This window comes from Panicum virgatum, chromosome 2K (assembly GCF_016808335.1).
Source record: "Panicum virgatum strain AP13 chromosome 2K, P.virgatum_v5, whole genome shotgun sequence".
In the NCBI taxonomy this organism is placed as follows: Eukaryota; Viridiplantae; Streptophyta; class Magnoliopsida; order Poales; family Poaceae; genus Panicum; species Panicum virgatum.
This window is the reverse complement of record NC_053137.1, coordinates 50641990-50657539: the sequence shown is the minus strand read 5'-3', so window position 1 is coordinate 50657539 and position 15550 is coordinate 50641990. Positions and strand designations below refer to the sequence as shown.

At 51.4% G+C, this 15550-nt stretch overlaps 3 protein-coding genes and 1 pseudogene across 4 annotated transcripts; 2 read left to right on the top strand and 2 right to left on the bottom strand.

Moving 5' to 3' along the window:
* Window positions 1-3652: 3652 nt before the first annotated feature.
* On the bottom strand, window positions 3653-5075 carry LOC120696113. The gene is made up of 2 exons (XM_039979260.1): window positions 4263-5075; window positions 3653-3889 (listed from the first exon to the last, which is right to left on the bottom strand). The coding sequence occupies exon 1, from the start codon at window positions 4985-4987 to the stop codon at window positions 4322-4324; it is 666 nt and encodes a 221-aa protein (XP_039835194.1). The 5' UTR covers window positions 4988-5075; the 3' UTR covers window positions 3653-3889; window positions 4263-4321.
* A 764-nt stretch (window positions 5076-5839) lies between these two features.
* LOC120696344 lies at window positions 5840-6010 on the top strand (annotated as a pseudogene).
* A 903-nt stretch (window positions 6011-6913) lies between these two features.
* Window positions 6914-8122, top strand: LOC120683405 (diacylglycerol kinase theta-like). The gene is made up of 2 exons (XM_039965486.1): window positions 6914-7374; window positions 7454-8122. The coding sequence occupies exons 1-2, from the start codon at window positions 6966-6968 to the stop codon at window positions 7948-7950; spliced, it is 906 nt and encodes a 301-aa protein (XP_039821420.1). The 5' UTR covers window positions 6914-6965; the 3' UTR covers window positions 7951-8122.
* Window positions 8123-8250: 128 nt separating this feature from the next.
* Window positions 8251-14895, bottom strand: LOC120683388. 2 transcript variants are annotated; one of them, XM_039965470.1, is made up of 9 exons: window positions 14643-14895; window positions 11786-14438; window positions 11435-11676; window positions 11196-11354; window positions 10930-11109; window positions 10646-10840; window positions 10039-10137; window positions 9022-9639; window positions 8251-8907 (listed from the first exon to the last, which is right to left on the bottom strand). In XM_039965470.1, exons 2-9 carry the CDS (start codon window positions 14403-14405, stop codon window positions 8566-8568), a joined length of 4455 nt encoding a protein of 1484 aa, XP_039821404.1. In that variant the 5' UTR covers window positions 14406-14438; window positions 14643-14895; the 3' UTR covers window positions 8251-8565. The 2 variants fall into 2 exon arrangements, with proteins under 2 accessions (XP_039821404.1, XP_039821413.1); XM_039965479.1 differs by having other exon boundaries at window positions 14525-14801.
* Window positions 14896-15550: the final 655 nt, after the last annotated feature.

The window sequence follows — 15550 nt, the reverse complement described above, 5'->3', positions numbered from 1 at the left end:
CCATGCCCCACTCATGTACGCCGCCCCTCCTTGTGACTATAAAAGGAGGAGGCGGGCTCCCCTTAGCGGGGGCTGGTCTCTCTGGCTTCTCTCTTCTAAGAGGACGTTCAAGGACTACTAAGCACTCATCTCAACCGACTCCACTTCTAGCAGAGACTTGGGAGCTTCCCTCCCTCTCTCACCTCGCTTGTATCCTCTACTGCAAGCACTCCGGGTGCAAGATAATACAGTGCCCTCGCACACCCCCTTTGCTGGACGTACGGCCCCGCGGCCGGAACCAGGATAAACCGTGCGTTACTGTGTTGCCTCTTGCATCATCATCTGGGACGAGAAAACACGCAGTATTTACTAGTTGTGATCCGGGCCCCCCGGGTCGGGACACCGACACAGAGGGAGTATGCTACTAGAACTAGAAGAAACAGAAAATATCAATGACGTATTTACTAATGATACCATAGTATATGAAAAATGCAAACAATGTAGGAGTAATGCAATAGTTTATAAAGAAAACAGTAACGACCTAAATGCAACAAGAATTCACTCCTCTTTTCCCTACCAAGGACTGCAGCCTCCAGTTTTGTTTTTCAAATTAACATAAAAAACTTAGCATAATTGTATCGTCAAAGCAAGAGGGATCGGAGAAACAGTGGGAATAATACCTATGGTTTCGAGATATTTGGAGATCGCACTACCAAGGCATCTGCGCCTAAAACCACAGTGCCTATTGGTATCAAGCTTCGCCACTCCTCGCAGGGTCCCGGTCCTCACGTCAACAGCAACTTCCATCTCCACCGATCGAACGCTGGTGCCTGTGCCTTTGGACAACAAGTAAACCACATCATCGTCGTCGTCCATGCTCACGGTGGGGTAGGCCATGCGAAGGCATCCCAGCGACAAGGGCGCCTCCGCAAAAGCCTCCTTGTCGTCGCCGCCGCTGCTCATGAGCTTGTGCAGCAGCTCGTAATCCACTGTGTCGTCAGCAGGGAGATCGATGTCCTCCGAACGGATCACGCGTTGCCGCGCTCCCAGTTCTCCCACGAGGTGACCGGGATGGGCATACTCCATGTGGTGGCCTTCCACCTGCCAGGGGCCAAGGTGTATGACACGGGGAGCTCCTCACGGCGCAGCCACTCGTGGTAGGAATCAAAATCAGATGCAGACGGAGCCCTGCTGGGCACCATAGCTGGCTCCGCGATTTCCATCTCGACGTACTTGATCGCGTCTCTGCTCTGGTTGACGGCAATGTCGCGGTAGTCGCCCGGAGGGCCATTGAGGAACTTCACCCAGTTGCCCCTGACCGCCAGGGGCAGCGGCACGTCACGGAGCTTGGGGCTCTCCTCCAGCGACGTCACCCAGTTGCCCCTGGCCGCCAGGGGCAGCGGCACGTCACGGAGCTTGGGGCTCTCCTCCAGCACGTCGCAGAGGAGCAGGCCTCGCCAGAGATCGACCCAGTGAAAGCGGTCGGGTGCTCCTAAGAGGAGGAGAGGGTAAATTAGTCACTATTAAAATTTTAACCTATGTCTCCAACTAGTTTACACAAAATTTAAACTAGATCAAGTTATCTAGATGTGCAACTACGGTTCACCTTAGTGTGAAACCCTCATCCCAAAAGAGTTTTGCAACCTATAGCCAATCCTAGCAAGATACTACACTAAGAAAGTAAAAGTACACAAATTGCAATATGAAATGCGGAAGTTTAAAGGGAGGGATGAGAGGAAGCGAACTCTCGATACGAGGATTTATCCCATGGTTCGGATTGCCACAAAGTCACCCCTACATCCACGTCGTTGAAGCACTCACGAAGAGGATCACTTCCCGGCAATCAATTCTCTTCCGTGAACACAATCACGGTCACCTTGATCCCGATTTTCACTAAGGGAGATTGCCCACGAAGGAGGGGTCTCCGTCCCCTGCACAATGTTGTCGACGCCGCTCCACACCAAGCTGGAGGGTCGTTGACGTGCCGGCGAGCCACCAATGCTCCAAGGAGGCCGGCGCACCGAGATACAGGTTTGGTTCACTCTAGAACCACAGCACAAGGATCTAAACCTTACTTGATCACTCACTCAAGAGTTAACCTAGCACTAACACTCATAAAGCTTGTGCTAAGGACTAAGGATTTGATCTTTATGCTCTTGGATGGCTTGGAGGTGTTCTTGGGTGTGAGTGGGATGTCCAGCAACTCCAGCAAACTTCAAATGGCCGGGCGAGCTCATATATATAGGCATCCAAGTCGAACTAGCCGTTAGCAGCTTTCTGCGCAGGCATCGGAACATCCGGTGCATAGTGCATCGGTTCTTCCGGTCACTCTGCGCTCTGAACTAGCCGTTGGCTTCTCTGACACGGCCGCAGCACCTTCAGGGACCATCGGTTGAACCGATGCTTAGCCGTCGGTTCTTCCGGTGACACTTGATCCGCAGATAGTCGTTGTTCCTTGCTGACGTCATTACACCGACGCTTTCTCCGATGTGGCATCAGTTCATCCGGTGCTAAAGGCTTCGCTCCTGCTCGCTTGACATTGTCTCTGGAACATAATACGTTGAATGCATGAATGACTATCTTGAAGCCGTCGGTTCAACCGGTGCTTCACTTCTTTCTTCACTTGATCTCCAGAGGCGCTCAGACTTGCACCAATGCCAAGACGTCGGATCTTCCGACAACCATCGGATGCACCGATGCTATAGGCATCGGTTCTTCCGGTGCTACTGATTTCAGTAGAACTCGTCCAATTCAACGTTTTTTTAAGTTCTTTCTTCGTGTTTTGCTTTGTATGGTCTTTTTACTTCATCCCTGGGATTTAGAAATGTTCATTTAATAAAAATATTAGCCCCATTAATTATGTTGTCATACGATCACCAAAATCACTTAAAATTGTATAAATGGTGCTATATTTGTTACACCCGACCGTGCCCTTGGCGCCGCCGAGGGCGATCGCCTTCGCCGGCGTATGGTACAGGATCCTCCGCGCGTCGCGAGGAATCGGGCACACCTTGTCCCGCAGGGGCTCCTCCACGGACACCGGCTTGGAGGTCCAGCTCCCCGGCTCGCCGTCGGGTCCGGCGCGGTACAGGTGCAGCGTGAAAGAAAGTTTATGGTGCGACTCGATCCGGAGAGTAGCCACAACGTAGCTGCTGCCGCAGCTCAGGATGGCGAACTCCACGTCGGCGAAACGATCGGGGTACGGGTTCGGGATCAGATCCAGCCTCGGTTCTTGGTTCAGCTTGTAGACGAAGTAGTCGCTATGACTCGGGAACATGCTGGCCAAGTTGTCGCGGGGGACACAGAGGAGGAGGAGATCGGCATCCGCGCCGATGATCTTGGGCGCCTCCCACAAATCCGTGGGATCCACCTCCACACCAGGGCAGCGGACAATTAGGTAGGAGAGGTTTGGCGGCGGGACGGGGCACAGGGTCACCTCGATGGGCAGGCCGGTGCTCGTCTTGGACGTGGCGGCGCTGGCGTTGGGGCGGCCGGTGTTGTAGCTCCAGGTGTCCAGAAGGACGAAGCTTGGGACATCGCGGCGCTCGGAGCTCGCTGGGAAGGCGGCGGATGCCATGGGGGGCGATCGATCAAATCTGGAGAAGAGCCGGAGCTTGTCCTGGATTCGCTAGGTCTTGGGGATGAGCCGGCGGCGGAAATTGAGGGTGGGCGATGAGATAAAGCCCGTTTGGTCTATTATTAATACTACCATCAATATCAATCTATCTCCGGATCCTGGGTCCACGCACGAAAGGAAAGAATCGGAGCTGCCTGTTGCCCTCGTGCCCTGCACGGGCACTGTAAATTGTGATGCTACTCTACTCCTAGTACATCTACTACGTTCGCTTCTCCGCCGATCTTCGAACAGGGGGGAGCGAGACGGCACGACGACAGAGTCCAGACGAGCAAGGGTGTGTTTAGTTCATTTTATAAATGAAGTCTATTTGTAAAACTTGTAAAAATGTAAACAGGGCATTTGAAGTATTAAATGAAGTCTATTTGTAAAACTTTTTGCATAGATGGGTTGTAAATCGCGAGATGAATCTAATGATGCTAATTAATCCATATTTAATCAATAATTAGCGAATGGTTACTGTAGCATCACTGTTGCAAATCATGGATTAAGTAGGCTCATTAGATTCGTCTCGCGATTTACAGTCCATCCATGCAAAAAGTTTTGTAAATAGACTTCATTTAGTGTTTCAAATTAGCAAGATTCTGTTTCACTTTAATGTGTTTACGGCTTTTTTGCGTTTACATGTAAAGATCTAAACAGAGCCTAGTTGCATTGGCATCCCCTGGTCGTCATCACGACTCACCAATCCGTCGATTTACCGGCGCATCACTCTTCGTCTTCGGCGATGGCGCTTAACCTCTTCGGCACGCCGGGACGACGGCGCCTAGCGCCGCCGCTCCTGTGACCCGTCTTGCGCCTTGCGATTCCGCCGTGCGTGTCGCTGCTCCAAGAACCGTCGACGCCGGACCGGCCGTCGTCCTCCTTGCCGCTGGCAACGAGAAGCGGAGCCACTCGCGCCGTCGACTGCCGCCGCCGCCGCCTGTCGCCGGCCGCCGCCCCGCCCTGTTTCGGTCGCCGCTGAGGGGACAAGCCTCCGGCGGCGAGGCCCGCCTCGACCGCGAGCGCCGTGGCGGCCCGGACGGCGAGCGCGGCCATGTCGTCGGCGGACAGAGGCCGGCGCTGCATGCGCGCGGGCAGCGCGAAGTAGAGCTGCCCCGGCCGGAGCGCCTCGCCCGCGGCCAGCGCGCGGGCGGGCGCGTCGAAGCCGAGCTCGTCCGAGCTGCAGAGGAAGCGCGGCGGCCCGCCGCCGCCGCCCGGCGCCAGCTCCAGCAGCGCCTCGCGCGCCGTGACCGGCCCCGCGAACTGCGCCATGGAGCCGTCCAGGTTCACCACCTTGGCGGCGGCCACCGCCCGCTGACGCCTCGCCGCCGACTCCTCCGCTGCGGGGGACGCCGCCGCCGGCGAGCGCGAGAACGAGACGCAGGAGCCCATTTCGATCCGTCGGCGCGCGCGCCTTGCTCTGCTTATCCGCGACCTGATCCGTCTGGTTACTACTGATCTTGGTTGGATTCTTGGTTTGGGCAAGTTCTGCTCGGCCGCACGAGTGGCGCGCTGCCATTTTATAGGGTCGCCGCGTGCTCGCGCGTGCGATGACGCAGGCCGATTCGTCACGCTGCCAGCGTCTACGGCGACAGAGGGGGAGAGAGCGTGCGCAGCACTCCATGCACGCAGCTCGCAGCTCGGTCAGGGCGAGCACGGACAGCTGACGGGGACAGGAGGAGCTGGTGGTTAGCTAGGCGGCCAAATGGTGGCTCGACACCGATCGTTATGCGGTTGGACAGCGACGGACGAACTGTGATCCATCGTTTGAGGTCATGTCATGTCTGACGCATCCCGAGCGGGATCGGTAGGCTTGTCGGTCGTCACGGCTCGCGGCAGCTGATCGCGACGTCCGGGTCAGCCAAGAGCCAACGCACGACGACGGAGTCCAGGGCAAGACGGTCCGTTAGCTCCTCCTTGGCACGAGCACAGAAAATTAGTTGTGGCCCACAGTATTTGACCTAACATGTCAACGGGCTCGCAGCTGGGTCTCTGCCACACACAATCTGCCTCGTGCAGGGGCCGTGGCCGTTCGTTGAGCTGGGCTGTAAGCCTGCAAGGCCTGGAAATCTTACTCGGCCGGTTGCGAATCCGCATGGTGGCCTTTTGCTTTGGGAGATTGGGGTCTCCAGCTGGGGCTAACGTTAGTTCCAGAGGATTAGTATTTAGTACCACATGGTAAGGAGAAGAAAACTAAACCTGTGGGGAGCAAATAAAAGATGGGACAGAGCATGTTAGCATCTCATACCTTTCTCGGCCTTTTGGCTAAGATCAAGTGTAAGTATCTGTTCTTATCATTTTAATATCTGATATGTGGGACACGTGCCCACAATGATATTAAATTTATTTTTTGGGGGAAGGATCTTCTTGTGTCGCCTTAGCGTTGCACTATTGCTTAAGCTTGGCACACCCCAACTAAATCATAATTCAAAGCTTGATCTAACGAAGCAAGATACTCCTTTTGTTTTTATTTACATTTCATATCATATTAGATTTGTTCTAAATCAAATTTGGCTAACTTTGATCAAGTTATAGCAACAACTATATTATTCAACCTATGCACTATGAACATATAATTTGATATTGAAAATGTTATTATTTTTTCTATAAATTTAATTAAAATCTGCCAAATTTGATTTAGAATAAACTTAATACGAAATTTAATACATGTAATACGGAGGGAGTAAGATATTCCTTCAGAAGAAAAGGAAAAAAATAATCGATTCCACAATCGTATCGGCTGGCTTGTCAGCCAAAAGCTAAGCAAGAGTGCTCCTCGTCTTCGCCTGGTGGAATGGACTCCAGTGGACTGCGGAGGCCCATTAACCATCTGTTTGAGTTTGTTGCCGAACATAAAAGGCCCAATCTTCCTATATATTTTTTCCTTGCTTCATACTTGGCGGTCGCTACTGCTACAGTGCGACTGGCTGGCGTGGAGAAGCAGCTGCCAACACCTGCCGATGTCAGGGACTCGGGGTCCTCGACGTGTCAAGACCCTCTTCACATCATGCAACGCAATGCAAGTAACATGTTTCTAAAAGTGGCAATTTCTGTTCGTACCTAGCTTGGCACGGGTTCTGAACCCATCAGGAATTAGATGCCGCAGAGGGGGCGAAGATTTCTCGAGGCGGTTTACTTCCGCTCAGGAGGCCAGACTTAATCGTCACACAAGCATCAAAACCTAGCTTTACCACGGGGTGTAAAGATGGCTGCAGCCTGCACAGTCATAGCTGGAGTAGATCAGAGCAGCAGTTTCAATTCTGCGCCGCCTGTGAAGCACCCATGCATCAGCCAGCGAGATCTTCCCGATCACTCTTTCCATTTATGTTGCCGCCTTATATAAGTTCCCAAAATCATAACTTCATCAGCAATGGTAAATAAAGAGCAAAAGAAAGTGTTGCTAGAAACGGAGAGCGCAAGCAACATGAGCAGCAGCAGCGACAGGTGCGTGTCCACGAACCCGAGCGGGCTGAGCAGCAGGCTGCCGCCGTCGTCCGAAGGTGCCCCCGAGACGAGCGAGGGCGAGGCGGCGGAGGAGGCGGAGGAGGAGGACGGCGAGATCGTGCACTTCAGCCACCCGGAGCACCGGCTGGCCCGGTTCGACTTCCCCTACCTGTTCCTGTGCATGGGGTGCAAGGAGTACGGCGCCGGGAAGCGGTTCATGTGCCAGGCCTGCGGCTTCCAGCTCCACGAGTTCTGCGCGCTGGCGCCGCCGTCGCTCCACGACCACCCGTTCCACCCCAAGCACCCGCACCTCCTCTTCTTCGCCAAGCCAGCAGGTGGGTGCTCGTCTCTTGAAATGGGGTGCAAAATTTTATCTTGACCTGCTGGCTTTGTATTGTATTGTGTTCTATCTAGGTGGGTTTCTCCGGTGCAAGTGCGACATCTGCGGCAAGTCGGTGAAGGGCTTCTCGTTCCGGTGCGCGTCGTGCGGGTTCGACATGCACCCGTGCTGCGCGGCGATGGCGCGGCGGATGGAGCTCCCGGCGGCGCACGAGCACCCGCTGGAGCTGGCGGCGCAGGACGGCGCGGAGACGAGCCTCGTGTGCCAGGTGTGCAGGCGGGCGACGGCGGCGAGGCGGTCCGCGGGGCCGGCGGCGGGCCAGCACCACCGCGTGTACCGGTGCCTGCCGTGCGGGTACTGCCTCCACGCCCGGTGCGCCAAGGACATGGTGAACGGGCTGTACGAGCACGGCATCGTGCCGCCGGAGAGGCGGAGCGCGATCGCCGCCGCGGCCAAGGTCACCGTGAACGCGCTGTTCGGGGTCCTCGGCGGCCTCATCGAGGGGATCGGGGAGGGCATCGGCGAGGCCTTGGTCGAGAACATCGGGAGGAGCAGGAGGAGCTTCAGATGAATGGAATGGGGTGTGTCGCGTGTGTGTGTGTGTTGCATCTTCTTCGTGCCGTTCGCCGTCTCGTACGACACATAAAACAAACTACAGTATATATATACAGGCTGCGGCACTTGTATTTCGGCGCTTGTGTTTCAAATTACAACCGAAATTAGCCAACTAATTTGGGGACTAATTTTTGAAGGCCATGTTGCCATGTTTCATAGTTCAGGATGAGCGGCATCAGAACGATGGCCACAAATTGCGCCACAGGATGAAATGAAACCACAGACATGTCAGCGCTACCACCAGAGACGTTGTACAAAAAAGAATATATAGTTATTATTAATTACCATGTTCTAACGAATATTTCACCACCATCCGATAACTTTTGAACGCAATACACCCCCAACTTTCACAACCTATATATGGGAAAATAAATACAAACCAACCCGAACAGTCGAAATCCAAGAAGCACCGTCTAGGTAGAACAAGTTCACCACGGCAGAATGGCCGTCCCGCTACTATCAGAACCCACACCTCGTCCCCTGTATGGACTCGCACTGCCGTCCCTTTACTATCAGAAACCACACCTCTTGTCCCTATGGGCTCGGCATCCCATAGGAAGTGCGGATAAACTTACTGGTGAAGCGACTTCAACTTGGGAATGTAGTTGCCAGCCACGAACAACGCGAGAACCGATAGCACTGCCGCGGCGATAAGGAGGTACTGCCGCATTTTCCTCCTGCTCCTGTTACGCAGGGGCGCTGGCATGGGCTGCACCCTGTTCAGCTGCTTGATGGCAGCTGCCGGTCTAGATAGCCTCTTGGGGGCTGTCGCTTCAGGAGCTTCAACTTCCCTTGGGTTGTCTGAAGCATTGCTGTCAGTATCCGTTGTAGCCATTGCTGCGGCATTGCTGTCGCCGGTAGCGCTGGAGTCTGCTGGCGTTGTGCCTTTCTTCTTATCTTTCTTTGCTTTCTTCTGCAGATGTTCGGAAGTGACGTTTTCAATTAGAAACTTCTTGTGCAGACAGTCCCCATTGTATCATTAAGATTAATTCAAATATCAAAGCAGAAACATGTAGAAATATCATACCTTCTCCCTCTCCTCAGTTTCCTTCCGTGCTTTGAATTCAGCTCTTTCCTTCTCCTTCTCTGCTTTACGCCTCTTTCGCTCCTCGGCCTCCTTAGCCTTGGCCTTCTGCTCCAACCGGAGCCGCTCCTTTTCAGCTGCAGCCCTCTCTTTTCTCAATTCCTCCTCCTTACGGGCCAACTCCTCTGCCTTCCTAGCTAACTCCAATTGTTCCTCTATTAGACGAGCCTTTTCCTTTTCAGTTTGTTTAATATCTTCTGCCTCTGATGTCGAAACAGCATTGTTATTCTGAGAAGAGCTACCAGATGCTTTTGATTTGGCGCGCTTACTGATCTGAGGGGATGGCAAAACAGGAAAGGAGTCTTCTTTAGTAGGGACTGGAGATGGAGCAGCCAATACAGGTGGTGGTACTGCAGTTAAAGTGGGCATGTCCGGGCTTGAGGCAGTCAATGGAGATGCATTCATTGGTCTCCTGGTTGGAATGACTGGAGGATTTTCATTAGGGCCAAGTCTTCGTCCATCAAGGGTCCCTAATCTCCTTAGTGTGCTAAACTTGTTTGCTTCAACATACTGCTTGCGAAAGTCCTCATTTTCATTCCACATTTTCATAACTCTCTCGATCTAAAAGAAAGAAGGAAAAAAATGTCAGTACATCACAAAATGTCGAGGCAAGACAAGCATGGGATTTTAGGGTGGGTGCAGGGAGGGTCGAACTTTAACAAAATGCCGAGGCAAGACGAGCATTGGATTTCAGGGACTGCACAACAATCAAATGAGAAAATGTTGGAGTCCCTACAACTCTGGCACTTGTAATAAGGCAGGACTAAGGATACAAAACTTAGCTGCAGTACTGCAATACTCACAAACATTAATGGTATGAGCTCATACTGCTCCTTAATTAACATAAATGACAGGTAATATCAAACCAGCTTAATCAACAGAATATCAAAATCAGGTTAAATGCTGATATAGATGGAATGCGCAAGTGCAGCCATATTGAAGACAGGATCTGATATTTACCTTGTCATTACAGTGTGACTTAAGTCCATATATATCACCAGAAGTTTTGTAAACCTCTGCTAACCTCCGGTTATCCCTGTACGTGAAAAAGTACTGGTTCTGCACACCAAAAGAAACGTGAAGGAACGTATTCAGTTTTTAGAAGAAAAAAAAAACTAATAAGAAACCATAAAATACTGATCGCATGCTTCCCTTTAAGAAAATCACGTGTCTGTAAGTTTGTTCTACACTACTTTTGTTTGTTGCAAGCAGGAGCAGTGTATAACAAAGAAATTGCCTATCCAGTGCTCAGAAACTGAATTCTGATAAAATGAGCACATGCGCACAACAGATAGGATGAGACGAGGAGCACAACATCACAGATGAGTGATGTCTTGATGAAACTGAAAGGGTAATACAATTCCTAACACATAGTCAATCTTTCAGTCCCATGGAACCAGGTATCTTCTCAAACTAGTCCTCTATTCAATATACTGTTTGATTCACGACTTCCATACAGTTCAAATTTGTGAGTGCAGTAAAACGAGACGCACAAAATTCACCATTCCCTTGTCTAAATGTTGCAGAAACCAAATGCACAAGAACTGCAGCAAGTAAAGACTCCTACCTTCTTAAAGGGCTCTGCTTTAAGCTCAGACCACTCACTGTAGGCCTTTTGACGTAATTCATTAGCAGCTCGGTATTCCTCATTTAATTTCCTGAAGGCTATTTTCCCATCTTCAAAGGATTTAAGAATCTTTCTTGTGTTCTCCTCTAGTGATTTCAGGTTGGTGAATAATACATCTGAATCCTTTTTTAGTGCCTATACAATATTTAAAAATGGTCAATATGTAAAAATTAAAATGTTTAAATGATATTAAGATGTCAATTATGATGTGCTGCATTCAATACCTTGTGTCGTTCATGAATATGATCTTTTTGGTCGAATGCCTCACTGAGTTCAGCCTTTGAGCCCATATTGGAGGACAACTGCTTTCGTTGGGCTTTTAGGTCATTAATCTCTTTAAGTAATTGCTTTTCTGCGTTCAAAGAAATGGTCTCATGTTGCATAGTCCTCTCTTTCATCACAATCTACAGCATCAAAAGAAAAGGAGTTAAGATCTAAAGACCATTGTGCAATATTACAGGGTGGAGATCAACCATTGCAGAATTCTTACCAGCTCATCAATTTCTTCTATGGACTTTGCTTGGTGCATTTTCCCTATCACTGAGCGTACACTATTTAAATCATTCTTCTTAACCCCATGTGCAGCCCTAGCTTCCCTCTCTTCTCGCCGTGCTGCCTCTAGCTTCTCCCTGTATTCATCACATAGAGCCTGCAGTACATTTGTTCAGAATATGAAGTGTGAAGGAAAGAAGATAAACATTAGGATGCTGAACATTGGATGCTTATTACCTTTTGCTCTTGCTTAAGAGCATTAATTGCATCTCTCTCCTGGGTAAGTTGATCTAAGCGAGCCTGTGCAGCCTGCATCTTAGCCCAGATATCTTCACCCGCAAATCTTGGGATTTTTATCATGTAGACCCACTGTGGCCCAATGACCTCTGCATGATCTCCATGCAGCCCACCAGGAGCATGCTGGTCGTTGTTCTTGTCTTCTGCTGGAACAGCCGTGTCGGTGGATGAAGGCTCTAACGCTGTTATTTAAGGACTATGATAGTAAGCATTTTAACTCCCAAAGTGGGCTATAATTAGCTTAAGGAGACTTAAACAAATAAAACGTCACAGTGAAAAATTGCTGCTTACCTTCCAAGCATTTGGTTTTGACCTCTTCAGAACATTTAATAGACACATTTACATTTTCAGGACAGGTACCATTGCATGTCTCATCTGCCTCGTTAATTGGTGAGGGGACTTCATTTCCAATTGTGGCAGAACGCTCATCAGACTTAGTAGATGTGTTAAAAATTTCTGACTGGTTTTCCTGTGATTTGCTACCTCCGACAGTCTCACTTGATTCGTCCTTTTCGGAAATACTTCCAGCTGTATCAGACACAAGAGAATCATACCCTGTAGTTGAACCAAGTTGAGCATCATCAACCACAAGTTCACCTTTCAATTGGACAGGTTCACCATGATCAACAGCAGCATCACTAGATTCTTCTTGAGATCCATTTTCTGTTTCGGGAGTCATTTCAGCTTCATCGCCCACCATAGTTGCATGTTCCAAAGAAACACCAGATACAAGTTTCTCAATAGCGGTCTCTGATATTTCTCTGGATCTGCTCTCTTCAGTGTGTACGTGGTCACAAGATTCTAGCTCAGTAACCATTATAGAATGATTGATGCTATCACTGTCAACCAAATCAATGGACCTCTGCTCATTGTGGAAAGTTGAGGCTTTCTGCAATGGAATAGCATCAACAACCTCCCTCTCATGCTCTTTCTTTGGTTCTACTTCTGCTACATCATTCTCAATTACATTAGACTGCCCAGCACTTGCTGCTTCAATCTTCTCATGCTCTACAGTTTCTGTTGAAGGTTCACAATTCTGCTGAGATAAGAAAGGAGCTAGATTTGCCTCATCTTTGACCTCAATTTCCTCAACTTCACGAGCTGCAGTTTCCACTTCCACCACATTGTCAGCTCTCAAATCTGACTCTGCTGTGGTTCCATCATGGACATTATGTTCCAGGCTTGATTTAACAGAAGGATCTGATTCTTCTGGTTTCAAAGAATGAAGTGTGCAAATGGGAACCCCATCCTTGGCCTCACCCTGCACGGTGTCTTGGCTCATATTCTCAGTTACTTCCTCCGGCTCACACATATCGGGGGCAGCTTCATTTGTCACTTTCTCCATAGGAAGCTCCACTCCCTCATTTGAGGATTGTTTCTCCTCTAATTGAAAAATACCACATGTGGCTTCACCTTGTACCTGCTTGTCCACGTCCGACTCCCTAGACGCATCAGCACCACCTTCTGCATTGCTGTGTCCATCTGCATTGACTTCCTCTTCTATGAGTTCCTCGACACTACCTTCACAGTTTCTGTCAGCTGCTTCTAGCAATCCTTCCAATACTTCATCCTTAGCTGGTTGAGCTCCCTCCTCTTGCTGATTAGTTTCTTGCCCTTCCGTCTCAATGGCACGATCCTCGGACTCAGAAGCAACTATACAAGAGTAGGAACTTAATGCAACACAAATATGACCATTGGTCTGCGATGCGTCTGTGCCATCCTCACGGACAGCATTCCCCTCTGCTGATTCTGCAATTTCAGTGGCATTCTGTTCTGGTTTGCTCTCATTAGCATGACTCTCAGGCTCAGTTGAAGCTTCAAATGAATCAGACCTCATGTCGGCACAAACATGCCCATTAGCCATCAAAGCACATGCATCATCTATACCCTCATCCACCGGCTCGACAACATCAGCAGCGCTCTGTTCTTCTTTGCTATCCTCCCCATTAGCCCCCGACTCCATGGCAGCGGAACTGGACTCGGCAGGCAGTGGGGCTCCATCATGCCCAAGAGATTCCACAGCAGCATCCTCTTGACTCTCAGACTCAATTGCTGCTGGAAACGAATCAGCCCTCATGTCAGCACAAAGATGCTCATTTTCCACCAAAGCAATTGGTCCACCTGTACCCTGCACTACTGGCTCCGCAGCATCAGCAGGACTCTGTTCTTCTTTGCTATCCTCTCCATTAACCTCGGATTCCACAACAGCAGAACCGGATTTGGAAGATGTTAGTGCATCATCGTGCCCACAGGACTCTGCAGCAGCATCCTCTCCATCCTGCTCTTTGCTAGCTACCTCGTGCATCACTGATTCAGCGGAATCTGTAGCAGCACTTTCATCCACTGTTTCCTCCTTGCCTTCAACCTCGGAATCCATAGCAGGTGCCTCAGAATCAGCACCAGTGGCGGCAGGGTCGCTCGCACTGGACGCCGAGGCGGCTGCCCCGCCGTGCTCTTCCCCGGCAACCTCCTGCCGCGGCACTTGAGTAACAAAATCAGAACTCGGCTCACCTCTGCCTTCATCCGAGTCACCCTCAGCCCCGTCGGCAGCACGATCAGCCCCGTCAGCCGACGAAGCAACCAGCACTGCACCCGGAGCGCTCACTTCCCCGCCGGAGGCGCCGTGATCCCCGCCCGCGGCCGCGTCCGGAGCCGCATTGGAGGCGGGCACGTCCTCCTCCTCGGAGGGCGAGTCCTCGTCGAGCGCCCTGCCCAGATCTGAGCCGCGGTCGGAGTGGCCGTCGGAGTCGCCGCCGTTCACGATCACGAACGGCCCGCCGACGTCCTCGCCCTCGCCCACGCGGTCCGCGGCCGCCTTCTCCTCCGGCGGCACGGGCGCCGCCTTCCCCTGCGGGAATTCCGCCTTGGGCGCCTCGCCGGCGCCGTTGCACGCCGTCCCCTCGGCCGTCATTGCCGCCTCCCCCCCGCGGATCACGCCCCGATCCTGCGCGCACAGAACCGCGGCGCCCCGCTCGTTAGACCGGCGTCAGCAGCCTGCGCCCCCCGGAGATCGCAGATCAGAGAGGTCACCTGCACTAGCCACCGCAAACAAACAGCACGCGCCCACACAGCGCAAAACCAAACAGCTCCCGAGGAGAAACAGAGGAACAGAGAGAGGGGGAGATCGAGGCCCGGGGAAGCAACTCACAGCTGACGGCGAGGCGGATCCGGGAGGCTGCTCCTCCCCACTCGGCCACCTCCGCGCCGATCGGCGAGAGGAGGTGGGCGCGCCGGACGGATCTGTCTCTCTCTACCTGCTCTGCTGTGGTGTGCGCTTTCGGGGAGGAGAGGTTTTCGAGAGGCGGACGCGATTTAACCCCGGCCGGGATCTGGATTTATACGGCATACTAGACGGCTAGCGGCTCCTCCTCCTCCTCCTCCTCACCTCTCCTCCTACTGTCACTGCAAGGCGCGCCCAGGTCGTTGCGTCCGGATAGCGGCGTCGTCTGGGACGTGGTTCGGATACATACGCCAGCACGAGCCGCTCCCACCGACAAGGCTCCAGCCAGGCCGGCGTCTCCGCCCACGTCAGGGGCGCTCCGCGCTCGCGTGACGTCGTCGTGAGATTATCATACGCGGAGGCCTGCAGATAAAAGCCTTTTTGGAGTTTTGGGTCTAGCTGGTGCTTCTAGAACGCATGGCTTTTTCCCCTCTTCTTTTTATCGTCTCACCCCATGAAAGAAAATGGCGATGTACTTAGTTTGTTGACAGAACATATTCGACATTTTTGTGCGGCTATTTTAAGCGTGGAGACATGTCTTCTTCGAAAAAAATAAATGGCTGATGACTACTTTTTGCACATGCTTCCACTATACGCGTACATTTATCTTCATATGGAATATAATTCCTTGAGGTTTCATCTTTGTCAGAGTTGCGTGGAAGATTTTGCTAGATAGATTAGACTTATTATATCACAACCATATGACTATAGTTCAAACAAATATATGTGTATGTTAGAGTGTTAATTAAACCATGCAGCCTATAGGTGACTATCTTTTTCAAAATTGTCCGATTCGAATCTGACAACCACGCTTATTACAACTAAGGGTATTAACT

Excerpts from the sequence above, each read along its gene's own strand:
- LOC120696113 (XM_039979260.1), bottom strand. The coding sequence starts at position 4,987 with ATGGGCTCCTGCGTCTCGTTCTCGCGCTCGCCGGCGGCGGCGTCCCCC.
- LOC120683405 (XM_039965486.1), top strand. The coding sequence starts at position 6,966 with ATGGTAAATAAAGAGCAAAAGAAAGTGTTGCTAGAAACGGAGAGCGCA. Across the intron at positions 7,375-7,453 it reads CTTCTTCGCCAAGCCAGCAG|GTGGGTTTCTCCGGTGCAAG; the intron begins GTGGGTGCTCGT and ends TGTTCTATCTAG.
- LOC120683388 (XM_039965470.1), bottom strand. The coding sequence starts at position 14,405 with ATGACGGCCGAGGGGACGGCGTGCAACGGCGCCGGCGAGGCGCCCAAG. Across the intron at positions 10,841-10,929 it reads ATATTCATGAACGACACAAG|GCACTAAAAAAGGATTCAGA; the intron begins GTATTGAATGCA and ends AATATTGTATAG. Across the intron at positions 10,138-10,645 it reads AAGCAGAGCCCTTTAAGAAG|AACCAGTACTTTTTCACGTA; the intron begins GTAGGAGTCTTT and ends TTTGGTGTGCAG.